Source organism: Gastrolobium bilobum, unplaced genomic scaffold (genome assembly GCF_033153095.1).
Source record: "Gastrolobium bilobum isolate Gb01-03AN ecotype WA unplaced genomic scaffold, APGP_CSIRO_Gbil_v1 utg1863, whole genome shotgun sequence".
NCBI lineage: Eukaryota > Viridiplantae > Streptophyta > Magnoliopsida > Fabales > Fabaceae > Gastrolobium > Gastrolobium bilobum.
Window position 1 is genome coordinate 223142 of NW_026898976.1, and position 14357 is coordinate 237498.

Genomic DNA, 14357 nt, shown 5'->3' on the forward strand with positions numbered 1-14357 from the left:
ATTATGTTATTTCGAAATTCTATAAAGGTATAAGCATAAGCACCCTAGCACTCCATCATTTTATCGAAAGCGACGGCTTTCTATGAACCCTAAGGAATAAGAACGTTTGATGGTCGTCGATCGTGTTCTGTTTTTTGTTCTTTCTTTTTTTATTGAATATGTGTTTTTCCTTTTGGAGGAATTGATTTTGCGTTACCGGAATTTTCGATCTTCATCGCAAGGAAGAGAGAAAGGGAAAGAGAGAGAAAGGGTGCGAGAGGTGAGGAGAAAGAAGAGTTTATTTTATTTCGCAAATGTCTACCGTCGGATGGGATTGTAATCTAACGATATTGAAAGGGGTAGGCAAAATAGGAGTAGGTAAAATAACCTATCCCATATATATATATATATATATATATAGGTAAAATCATTTTTGCAGCCGCTTTACGTACAGCAACGACAGGAGTATGGTTATGATTCCATGCTTTCATCCTTTGTATGAATATGATTCCCTGCATTTAATGCTTTCGAGTATATATATGGCAAATATTTGATTGTTGCACGTACAGAAAATGTAAACCTTACATATATATATATATATATATATATATGAGGTAGGATCCTTTGACTCCGGTGTCAAATTTGAAGTTAGACAACTCATCTAAGAGCCGCTAGATCAAAAAAGATTAATGGTGTCACATGCTTACAAATCAGAGTCGTTGATCTTTTTTTATCTAACGGCTCTTAGATGAGGTGTCAAATTTCAAATTTGACACCGGTGTTAAAGGATCCTACCTCTCTATATATATATATATATCAGAAAAATATTTTTGCAGTTACTGCAGATAAGTTATCTGCATTTACTCCCTAAACGACGTCGTTTTGGGATTGAAAGATTAAAAAATTATAATTATAAAGACTAGAATAACCCTGAAATAAATTAAAATTACAAAAACACCATGATTTCTGACCCAAAATGACGTCGTATTGGGCTAACTGTAGATAACTTATCTGCAGTAACTGCAGATATATATATATATATATATATATATATATATATATATATATATATAAGGGAAGGTTATATTTATAAACTTTTATTTACAAACTCTTAAAAACTATGTATGACCGGTCATACTTCAATCAAGAGAGTATGACCGATTATACTTACTATAATTTGTAAAAAAATTTGTAAACGGATCCTTCCCGGTATATATAGTTATCTACAGCCACTTTAGATAAAGTTATCTACAGCTACTCAAAAACTACGTCATTTTAATTAATGAAGGGTGTTTATGTAATTTTGTTTATTTTTTTATCATATGCATTTTACTGAAACACCCTTCATTAATTCACCTAAAATTACAGAAATACCCTTCATTAATCAAAACGACATAGTTTTTGGGGCGACGGTAGATAACCTTATCTAAAATGGTTGTAGAAATATATATTTTTCATATATATATATATGAGGTAAGATATTTTTACACTAGTGTAAGAGTTAGAAGTCTTACACTCAATCTTGATCATTGATCCACTTGTATCGAATGACTCACATTACTAAAAAATTTGAGACCTTAGATATAAGAGAAATCAATGGACAAGATTGAGAGTGTAACTTACATTGGTGTAAAATGATCCTGACTCTCTCTCTCTCTCTCTCTCTCTATATATATATATATATATATATATATATATATATATATATATATATATATATGGATTATTATTAATTAGGAAAAAGTGTGTCACTTTAAATGACATAACACTCTGTCCTTTTAAGAGAGAGACAGACACATAAAAATTATTTAAATTTTAAATTACAAAAAATCACACACTTTCTCTCTCTCATGATTTCCATTTTCCTGTGTCTGTCTCTCTCCTAAAATGACATAACTTATATCATTTAAAATGACAAACACTAAACCCTATTTATTATGTCACTAAATGGTGAAGTCATGATTAAATTATATCATTTTATTTATTTACTTTTTTATATTAATTGATTCACTATGATTCTTTTTTCTTTTTCTTTCTCTTTCTTCATTATCATTCTTGTATTTTGGTACGGTTATGATTTAGTAATCGGACAAAAGCTTATATCTAGTGACTTAATACTCATGAAACCCATATATATATATATATGGTAAAAGATTTCTCCAATCACCGGAGATAAAGTTATCTCCAGTGAGCCCAAAACGACGTCGTTTTGGGACAGAAATCAAGGTATTTTTGTAATTATAATATATTGGAAGGTTATATTAGTCTTTATCATTATAATTTTTTAATCTTATAACCTAAAACAACATCGTTTTGAGCTCACAGGAGATAGTTTTATCTCCGGTGACTGGAGAAATACTTTTTCCATATATATATGGGAAAAGTTATGTTTATAAACTTTTTGTTTACAAACTCTTAAAAACTACATTAAGTATGATCTGTCATACTTCAATCAAGAGCGTATGATCGGTCGGAAAAGTTATGTTTACAAATTTTTTATTTACAAACTCTTAAAAACTACACTAAGTATGACCGGTCATACTTCAATCAAGAGCGTATGATCGGTCATACTTAGTGTAATTTGTGGAAAAAAATTAAACGGATCCTTTATATATATATATATATATAAAGAAAGAAAGAGTAAAAGAATCAAATCAGTGCAGCTAGAACCAAAAATATTGAAAGTTCAAGGTTCTTGTTCAATTTATAAAGGTTTTATACTGTTTCCTCGGGGCTAACAAAGGAAATTAGCATTTAAATATTACCTTATAGAAGTACGTAATCTAATGGTGTATATAAATGTAGGTCAGACTAAAGTATCGTAGTTCAGTTGGCGTTAGATAACTGAGTATGTGTGAGTGAGAGTAAGTGTTTGATTCTCATCAATACTATATTTGGAAGAGATTTAAAACCTTAATGCTGAAACTCATACCGAATCAGACTAGTCGCGAAGCGATAAATCGATTGTAATATTTCAAAAAAAATATGATTTAGAAAAAAAAATTGGAACCAACGCATATGTGAATCAACTCCTAAGAAATTATTTTCATTTAAGCAATCTCGAGTCCGAGTCACTGATAATCAATAGAAAATTTAAAAAAAAATTGAGATGAAAGATTTTTTGCGATATATTTTTATTTTTATTCCTCATTTTATTTTGTTTTTAAATAAATCATAACATATCTAAAAGTCAACTATGTCGACTAATTCATATTTGAACCCAATTAATATGAGCATGAAATTAATTTAAAAGTAACTAAAAGTTATGAGAATATAATTAAATTATAATTTTATTCTCACTAATATTCTCATAAAAATTCTAATATTTTGTAGTAATTGTCAGCTCAATAAAGAGATAAATTGGAGAGCTCAAGTGAATTTGCTTTAGATTTCTGAATCATATAATTCATTAGAGATCTTATTGAATCTTCTTTTGAATAATTTTTAAGGGAAGTTTTCCTTTAAATATAAAAGGAAAGAATTGATTAAAGATATGATTAGAGATTCTAGTGAAGATTCCATTGAAGATATTATGAAAAATCAAAAAATATGGTTTCATCACTATAAAAAGGCAACTATTGGAAACACAAAGAAGGAAGCAAATTCAGAGGAAGAAAGAGATTACCGGATACCAGAGTTGGAGAATTCAGAGAGAGAGGTGAGCTTGAAGGAGATTAAGCAACATTGATTATTCTTCTTCTTTTTCATGACTTCTTCTTTTTATTTCTTTGTTTTGTTTAAGTCAGCTATGTCTGGCTAGTTTTCTTTTGTAGTTAGGGTCATGGATCTGATGTGAACCCTTTTGATATTTAAATTGTTTTATAATTCTTTTATTTCAATTAGTTTTATTTTACCTTTAATGAAATTTCTATATCCTTATTAAAATTGATCACTCTTATAGGGCTTTGAAGGTTAGAGCTACCAATAGACATATTAAAGTTTTAATTCAGACTGGGGTAAAATAAAAATTTGTGCATGATCTAGACATAAGCTTGTATGAATTGCAAACTTCTTAATTCATTGAAATTGATGTTTAATTCAAGAGGGATTACTAAGACAGTAGAATTCTGATTGGGTTAAATGATTAAATACACTAAAATATTAGGGTTTAAACAATTAATTTAAAGAGGATGAATTGTCTGAACAATTGAAATAATTGATTATAAGAATTAATTCAGATTAATAAGGGGGATCAAAGGTGAAGTGTGCCCTGACTACAGTTCTTTATTATAATTCTTTAATTGTTCTTTAATGTTCTTGATAGTTTTTACAATTACTTTCGTTTTATTTTAATTCAAAAATTATTCTCAACAACCAAATTGATTTGTTCAAATTAGAGGGAATAGTGAAAATAGTACTTGGTGTCATTAATCTTCGTGAGAACAATATCTTGTTCACTACTTTATTACTTGAAAGATCGGTATATTTGCCGTAATCGCAACAAATTTTTGGCGCCGTTGCCGGAGATTAATTTACGCCAATATTATCCGTAACTTTCGATCTTTAACATTAGACTTTTTTTAATTTAAATTTTTTATTTTTCATCTCATTTTTTATTTTGGTTTTTTTTTTGTTTTTTATATAAAAAAAAAATTGTTCTCTATAATATACTATTAACAGCTTGGTTGAACAATTTGAAATTGCATTAGATTTAGAGGAAGAATTGCTCTACATTGAAAATGCAAAACTTTTTGGGGGAGAATATGCAGAGGATCCTCACGATCTAATAGATAAATTTCTGAATTTCTGCAATGGCATAAGGATAGACGGAGTCACTGAAGACTCCATTAAGGTCCATTTGTTTTTCTTCTTTCTGAAAGGTAGAGCTGAGACGTGGTTGAAGTCTCAACCTCAACGAAGCATCACCACATGGGAGGACATAGAATTCAGATTTCTGAGCAAATATTTTCCACCATCCAAAGCCACAAAGACTAAAAAGGAGATCGACTCCTTCGCACAAAAGGAAAGAGAACATTTATATCAAGCTTGGGGTAGACTTAAGAGATTATGCAGAAAATGCCCAGTTGAAGATTGGGAATTTGTTCCATTTTATAAGCGGTATGTGCCCACTTTCAAGAATAAAATTAGATCTAGCAGCTAGAATATCACTTACACTAGGAAACCTGAAGAAGTTCTTGCGCTGATCGAGATAGTGGTTTACGAAGAATACCAGGCACTCTAGGCCCAACCAATAGTTGAACAAGAAACTGAGGAGAAGCCATCCATTCTAGCTCAAGAGAATTATGTAGAAATGTTGCACCCCTTCTCAAGTAACTCACTGAAGATGATGAGGAAAATTCATACTTGAAGGATCAGGATGTGACAATAGCTACTAAAGAATTCGAAATCGAGGAGGAATCTGCTACAGAAGAAGAATCCAAAGTCGAAGGATATTTTGATGTAAAAGAAGAGCAATAAGATGAAACATATAAAGAAGAGACCCCGATGATGAGGAAAATTCATACTTGAAGGATCAGGATATGACAATAGCTACTAAAGAATTCGAAACCGAGGAGGAATCTGCTACAGAAGAAGAATCCAAAGTCGAAGGATATTTTGATGTAAAAGAAGAGCAATAAGATGAAACATATAAAGAAGAGACCCCCTCTCCAATGGCGATTACCCTCATACATCTTTATGATGAAACACTTGAATTAGAGGAGTATAAAACCGAAGAAGATGCAGACTATGAGGAGTTAGAGACAAGATCTTCAAATGAGGAAGAATACGAGTAAGTTAATCCTGTGAATTCAATTGAGCCATGCAACGAAAGAAGTACTAACACCCATGGCCCCATGGTAGACATACATGTTGAGCAAGCCTTATGTGATGTTGAGATTAATGTGAATCAAGTGCCAATGACCTTATTAGAAAAAATGGGAATAAGGCATATAAGATCTGCGAAGATGACTCTACAATTTCCCAATCGCTTTATTCAAGTGTTGGTTAATATTGCTGAAAATGTATTAGTGAAGGCAAGCAACTTTGGGTACAGAAAAAATTTGCAGTCATTTATATGGAGGTAGACCCTGTTCTTGCACACCTTCTTGAAGAACCATTCATGGCCACCACAGATGTAGTGGTAGATGAGCTAAAAGATCAGGCAATTCACAAAGTGGATGGAGACCAGGTAAGTATTCTTGATTTTATAATTAATTCTTCATCACTTACAATCTTTCCGTCAGATGTACAAACACAATTTGTTGAAGATAAGGGAGATGGAAGAACATTGCTCAAGAATATTCATCTATTAAGAATGAAAAGCAAACCCAGGGTTAAGATAAAGAAATTCAAAAAGATGACTATGACCAAGGGAAAAAAGCCAGCTTTGGTTCTTTGCTATAAGCCACCTTGGTCATCTGTCAATGTCAGGCTCGTGACGTTAAACAAGCGCTAATTGGGAGGCAACTCAATCAATTTTTCTATTTTGTATTATTTATTTTTTTTTATTTTTTTTATTTTATTTCTTTTTCTTTTAGTGTTGTATTGAGATACATACTCATTCTATTATCTCATGTTGGTATTTTCATGTTATTGTGTTTTCATCTAGTGTATATGTTCCTAATGTGCAGAATATATTCATCCCATGTCTAGTTTAGTTATTGCCGAGGACAATAATGTTCTAAATCTGGGAATTGTAGGGCGCATAGCATATTTTGACTAAGGAACTGACACCAAGAGAGGGACACCTAACAGAATTTTCAAATTCATGAGAGATATCTCAATCCTTTTTATTTTATTTATTTTTATTATTTTTACCTTTTGATTTTTTAGTTTGTTTTTAGTTTTCTTTTCTTATTCTCCTGGTCTGTGAATATTTTTCCAAGATAGCATGAACTGAATTGGTTAATAAATCTGAATAAACTCTAGGAGGCACAAGTGACACTGTGAAAATTCATAATGATTTTTTTTCATGACAATGCATTGAATATTATCTAGAGAATATGACTGCTCATTTGTGTGATTTTGTTTTTGAGAATTTTTAGCTAATGTTTTGATGTGGAAATTAGGATTAGATTCTAGCTTGAAACCATAGCCTGTGAGGTTTGAGCCTAAATAGTTAATTTTTTTTGAGAGGCCTCACTATAGTGGTACTCTAGAACTTGATTTGTTTCTCTGTGATGTATGCATGAATTGAAATGATAAAGGCATTTTTATTCTTGTTAACCACTTGGCCAAATAGCCCACCTGAAAAAAAAAAAATTCATTGCTAGCCTTTTGAGCCTTAGACTGGTTTTGTTCAATTTTCCATAAATTACTTAGCTGATATTCCTATTGACTCATCCTTGAATGAGATTGAAATACTTATCAAGGAAAATTCAAGATAAAGTTATCTATTAAAAGTTAAGTGATAAAAAGAAAAATAGTACCTCAGAGGAAAAAGAAATCCGTCTGAAAAGAGGATGTGCAAAGGAAAAGAAAGAAATTGTGAAAGAAAATTTATGCTATAAATTATTAGCAATAAGAAAGAAAGAAGTGGTGAAAAAGGAATAATCATGCATTGAAAAGAAGAAGTAGTAATCATTGTATGAGAGTTAACTGAGCCCTGAATCAAATTAAATATATTTCAATCTCACACAATAAAGTTAACTACTTTTCAAATCTTCCTACCTCTAAATCAGGTCATGTTACAACCCTGAAAATACCTTTTGATCAATTTCTACATGTTATCTATGTTCCTCATCTTTAGGAACTTGAGAATAAGATCAAGTCTATGGTAGTGCTATTACACTGATGGATTGAGCAATTATACCCAAACACTTGAGTGATGAGTGTTTTGTTTATCCTAATAGGGGTATTCAAGTTAGATTCTAATTTTCTTTTTTTGTAGGGTGCATAGCATATTTTGGCTAAGGAACTGACACCAAGAGAGGGACACCTAAAAGAATTTTCAAATTCAGGGGAGATATCTCAATCCTTTTTATTTTCTTTATTTTTATTATTTTGACCTTTTGATTGTTTTGATTTTTAGTTTGTTTTTAGCTTTCTTTTCTTATTCTACTAGTCTCTGAATATTTTTCCAAGATAGCATGAGCTGAATTAATTAATAAATCTGAATAAACTCTAAGAGGCACAAGTGACACTGTGAGAATTCATAATGATTTTTTTTTTGTCATGACATTGCATTGAATATTATCTAGAGAATATGACTACTCGTTTGTGTGATTTTGTTTTTGAGAATTTTTAGATAATGTTTTGATGTGGAAATTAGGATTAGATTCTAACTTGAAAACATAGCCTGTGAGGTTTGAGCCTAAACAATTAATTTTTTTAGAGCTTTGAGGGTTAGAGCTCGCAATAGACATATTAGGGTTTTAATTCAAACTGGGGTAAAATAACAATTTGTACATGATCTAGACATAATCTTGTATGAATTGCAGACTTCTTAATTCATTGGACTTAATGCTTAATTCAGGAGGGATTACTAAGACATTAGAATTCTAATTGGGTTAAAGGGTTAAATATATTAAGACATTAGGGTTTAATCAATTAATTTAAAGAGGATGAATTGTCTGAACAATTGAAATAATTGATTATAAGAATTAATTTAAATTAATAAGGGGGATCAAAGGTGAAGTGTATCTTGGCTACAGTTCTTTATTATAATTCTTTAATTGTTCTTGCATGTTCTTGATAGTTTTTACAATTACTTTTCATTTTATTTTAATTCAAAAATTATTCTCAACAATCAAATTGATTTGTTCAAATTAGAAGGAATAGTGGGAATAGTACTTGGTGTCATTAATCCTCGTGGAAACAATATCTTATTCACTACTTTATTACTTGAGACGATCAGTATACTTGTCGTAATCGCAACACCAACCAATAATGAAAATATAATAGGTGGAAATAAATATTTCTTCTAAACGATATTTTTTTATGTGCATGGATCTTGAATAGAGGTACAACACAATTGGTAGATGGCTAGATTCGTTAACTATGTTAATAGAGGTTCAATTTTTGGTCATGTCTATAGAAAATGCGTTGTTGGTAGAGACAAAATTCACTTTGGTGATCTTTACACCTTAAAAATTTTAATTTTTTTCGATTGACGGCCGGAGAATACTTAAGAAAAACTCAAAAAATAGAGATGTATGTGCTTAAAAAATGAGAACCTCATGTTAAAATAAAATAAAAATTAGAACCTCTATCACTTGAATCAAACGCTCCTAAATATTCGGCGACATTATTTGCTACCCAAGAAAAAATGTAAAATAATTTTTTAAAGTAGATTTTTGTTTAACATGAATAAGTAAGGGTATAGATACTCATTTTATAAATGTTAATAAATTATAATTATGATACATTTTAAATTAAATAAAATCATAAATATATTCTAATTTACGAATCCCCTTTAATAAAAAAAATTCCGAAAAATTTAAGCAAAAATATTAATAATGTAATGCAAAACTTTGTCCTAGAATATTTCGGATTAAAATAGGTAATAACTATTTGAAGGAGAAACCAATGGTGCTTGCATGCAGACTTGAATGAGTTTCTATAGAAATGCATGGGGCTGAATAATTATTTCCAACAAAACTAATTAAATATTAGGATGTTGCAAGGATACTTGGTTTGAAAAGATAGTGAATATAATTTGAAAAGATATTACTTAAAACTCCAAAATATCACTGGAATAAGAAAACTATACTTGATTTTCTGTAAGTACTCCTGGAGAACATCTTTAATATTATCTTTATATTAAATAATGTGTATGATTTTCATTCAAAATAAATATAAATTATATATTTTCGAAAATGCATAGACATAAAAAAATTTCCTCTTTCCTTAAAAATTATATCAATACAAATGTTATATTTATTTTTTTATTAGGCAAATATAAATACTGCGGTAACCTTTAAAATTCATTAATTTACTATGACTGAAATCTGTTTCATTATTTGATAGCAAGGAGCAACATGCCTTGTTACTGTACTTTGGTATTTATTAAGAGACAACCAGCGATAGGTCCAAGTCTCACGCGCGCATTACTCATCAGATGCACTTTTATTTTTGTTGAATATAAGATATATCATACGGTTTTATGTTTAGTACGTTACATAATTTAACTTCATTTTTTTATACACACAACAAAAAGAAGAGAAAAAGTGAAATGATAAAAGAAAGAGAAAAATATATGCACTCCACTTTTTTGATGTATGTGTAGAAAAATAAAATTAGATTATATAACATAACAAATATAAAATTTTATATGATATCTCATGAATTTTTTAATGGGTCAAAGTACAATTGTCATCTTACAGGACATTAATCTCGTCATGCTACACACACAAAAACTAACGAGGGCCACCATAATTTAAAAAAATAAATATTAAAACACAAATTTTGAAATGTCTGCAGGAAACTAAATCACTTTCCTATTGCATGGCATTTGTTTTTTCCCTTTTTTAATTATCATCAGCCTGCATTTGGCGCTTTTGGATGGTGGGAGCATGCATGGAAGCATTTGACACATTTAATTCGTACATATCAACAAATCATAAGGGTTGGAATTGTGTAATTTTTTTTGTACGGGACGGTTGGCATGCTTACCCCATTGAGTAGGCAATTGAATTTTTAAGTGGATTATTTAAATTGCGCTTGTTATCATTCTTTACAAAACTTTCATGTAAATTTTAATAAGAATTTAGTGACGGAGTCATGTTGTGTTTATAATTATTTTGATATTAATTAATTTAGCTACGTTTCAAGCATAATTAAATAAACGTAGAAAATCATGTTTCTTATTTTTTGAAAATTAATCACGTTTTGGACATAGCTATATAACCATAACTATTTTGGTATCGGCTGAATTTTTTGGCACTAGCTAAGATGTTTTGCTAGCTTCGTCACTGAATTAAAGATAAAGGTTGTGCCAAACAAAGACGAGACAAATGAGAAATAACGAAAATAGAAACAATCATACGAGCAGGGATGAACCGAGAGGGGGATAGGGAGGGCCCTCACTTTGGAAATATTTATTGTGCTACGGTTGCACCAGTCACTTGGTACGACTAGCCAATAAAAATAGAAGAATAACTGTGATATTTGTACGCAGAGGAGCGAAAAATATTTTTTTATCCAAGTGTCACTTGTTAAATGACAAACACACCTACTATGGTTGTATGAAAAATGATCTCCCTCACTTCTGCTTTCTCACTCCCCCAATTTTAGTTTCAATATATATTTTATGTGGCAAGTAAAAAAATTTAAATTATATGTAATTTTGCCTCTTTTATAAAAAGTATTTTTTTTTACACCGGAGAATGAATAATAAATTTTACATTCAATTTTTTGTCATTAATTCACTTATATCCAAAAATTTACATAACAAAAAAATAAAAACTTTTAGATATAAGTGGGATCAACAATCAAGATTTGTTAAGTATGACTCATATTTCGTATTCAAATAATGACTCTTGTTGGTCAAACTACGGAATCAAGAGAGCTTGTGAAAGAGGATATTAATGATATAACAAAATGTTCATGTGTATATAACCCATGGTTGGCATTGCCATGGAGAAGAGAGGATATCAAATTTCAAGAGAGCTTGCTTACTTTCGAGGCACAATTGAAAGTTCGAGCTTAATATTATACCTTAAGAAAACGATAGCTAGCTAGTGCTCACGCAGAGATGGAATGGAAGAAGTGTTATTTGGATGTGATATTGGTGCCATTAGCATTTCTGATAAGCATTGGTTATCATTTCTGGCTGTGGTACGCTGTTCGAACTCATCCACACACAACTATCATTGGCATCAATGCCAGTGGTAGACGGAATTGGGTTGCTGCCATGATGAAGGTACCTATCTTTCTTTAGTTATACCTTTGAAATGTAATATTGAACGTTCATTTTCCATGCATAATTCTAGTTATTAATCGACCAGTTATCTTAAAAGCTTCAACTTAATACTAATTAATAGTGTCAGCGAAAAGTTTATATGCGTAGCACTAGCTAATTATATATACCCGGTCTTCCCTTTTTAGTACTTACGGAACATTAATAGTTGGGCTCATCAGCAACCTGTTGTTGGAATTAATTTTTACCATATGATATTTCTAAGGAGAGAGAATGGAATAAAGGAGTAATTAAAAGTCAAAGTGATTTTTTGTTTTCTCAACAGCATTTTGCGTGTTAATTATATATTCCTTTTCCACTTGGGTTTTCGCAATTTATTCTTGTTCCTACCAGATAAAATGCCATTTTCATTACTAGTCACAAACAAAGCAAGATGAATGTTCTTTATTTAGGATATAATTAGGCGAATATCCTACCCAACATATTCTAGCTAGACTTAGATAATGTGTATGCAAATCCACATATTAATGATAAAACATTAAAATAGAAAAATCTAAGCATTGTGCTGCATCTGCTTGTGAACAATTCCTTCAAATGTTGTCCAAATTAAATCGCAGGAATCCTTAATTTATTCATGTTTTAATGCGTGATCAATTACTAATGGGTTTTTCTCCTTAGTATATACCAAACTAGCAAACAAGAAAACGAGGGGGGAAAAAAAGACTTGTGAACTTAATTTGTAGCACTCTTGAGTCTTGACTTTTTACAAAGCTGTCGTACGTATCTCATGTACCTAAAACTAAAACATAATCTGTCATATCCTCAACAAGAATTTCGCAGTGTCTTTCAATCAATCACATCTGCAAATAGGCTATGACCTTGTAGGCGATGAAGAAGTGGCTACCACTGTACTTTTCATTAATTTGTGCTATTTCACCTAAAATTAAAGTATCATGATAACTTGTTACAAAAAAAAAAAAGTTATAATGATAACAAAATGTTTCCTTGGAATTAATTGTGACCTAAAGTAGTAATTTTCATTGGAAAAAGCAAACAGTAAATTGTAAAGAAACTTGAGATACACCACTCCAAAAGCTAGTTCAAATGGTGGGAGTGTCTAAGATCTTACAAACTCTATATTAGTTGCATATATAACTAATGTGCAACTATATATCTCAACACGCCTCCTCACACGAGAGTCCATTGGACTTGAAGAGTGGACAATGCAACAGGCCCAACTTGTCTGTGTTAAGAAACACCACAAGAGAAAGCAAGGGGCGGCGATGCTCTCATACCATGTAAAAAACCTTGAGATACACCACCCAAAAGCTAGCTCAAAGGTTGGGAGTGCCCAAGGCCTTATAAACTCCACATTAATTATAAATACAACGAATGTAGGACTATATATCTCAACTCAAATAATCTAACAACGCAAGAGTGTTGAATTTGGCAGGACAATGAGAAAAAAAACATCCTGGCTGTTCAGTCACTGCGGAACGCAATCATGGGTTCGAGCCTAATGGCCACAACCTCTGTTCTCCTGTGCACAGGCCTAGCAGCAGTCATAAGCAGCACTTACAGTGGGAAGAAGCCACTCGATGACACAGTCTATGGGGCACATGGGGAGTTCATGGTTGCTCTCAAATATGTCACTCTGCTCACTATGTTCCTCTTCTCATTCTTCTGCCACTCTCTTTCCATAAGGTTCATAAATCAAGTTAACATCCTAATCAACACCCCGCAGGACTCAATGTCCTTGGTGACCCCAGAATATGTGAATGAGATCTTACAGAAAGGCTTCATTTTGAACACCGTCGGAAATAGACTCTTCTATGCAGCACTTCCTCTGTTGCTCTGGATCTTTGGCCCGGTATTGGTGTTCCTGTGCTCTCTCGCTATGGTTCCAGTGCTTTACAACCTTGACTTTGTGGTCACTAGTAGTGGAAAGGGAAAGATGGACGCGAATGAGAATAGGGATTTTGTATGAATTAACATAGATATATTTATAAGGGTTTTATATATGTTACGTTGGACACTTTTATTGTCATGTTACTCTAATACATTTGACGTGGGTCCCACTTAAAAAGAAAAAAAAATAAGACGAGTCTCATTTATCATGTGAGAGTAGCATGACACTAGTGTCATGCAACATAATATGTATAAAACCTTATTTATAATATGTGTTAAGTTATAAGATTTGGTTTTGTTCTTCCTTTTTTCAATGATTAGAAACATGTATGTTCTCCCCGCTTTGAGAAGCTTGTAGAACATATTTTGAATCATATTCAATAATGTGGGTTGTGAATATAAACTAGAAAAATAGTTTTCTCATTTTACATGAGAAAATTTTTTCATGCTACACTCACAATACATAAATGGGTCTCGTTTTAACTTTTTTGTCTTCTCATCTTTTTGTGGACCTCACTTATGTATTGTGAATGTAGCGTGAGAAAAAAATTTCATATAAAATAAAAAAATTAATTCCCTATAAATTAATGTGTAACATTCTGTGCATGATTTTGATTTGCTTTCTGCTTTTGCAGAAAGCAGGATATTTAGTGCCTCTTTTTTTTTTTAA

At 31.2% G+C, this 14357-nt stretch overlaps 1 protein-coding gene across 1 annotated transcript; it reads left to right on the forward strand.

Moving 5' to 3' along the window:
* Positions 1–11614: 11614 nt before the first annotated feature.
* On the forward strand, positions 11615–13766 carry LOC133286041 (uncharacterized). The gene is made up of 2 exons (XM_061483381.1): positions 11615–11782; positions 13233–13766. The coding sequence occupies exons 1-2, from the start codon at positions 11615–11617 to the stop codon at positions 13764–13766; spliced, it is 702 nt and encodes a 233-aa protein (XP_061339365.1).
* The last annotated feature ends 591 nt before the right edge of the window (positions 13767–14357 follow it).

What these genes read in the sequence shown, in the direction of transcription:
- LOC133286041 (XM_061483381.1), top strand. Translation starts at nt 11,615, where the DNA reads ATGGAATGGAAGAAGTGTTATTTGGATGTGATATTGGTGCCATTAGCA. An exon ending in GGGTTGCTGCCATGATGAAG is followed by an intron (nt 11,783 to 13,232) that starts GTACCTATCTTT and finishes TGAATTTGGCAG; the next exon opens with GACAATGAGAAAAAAAACAT.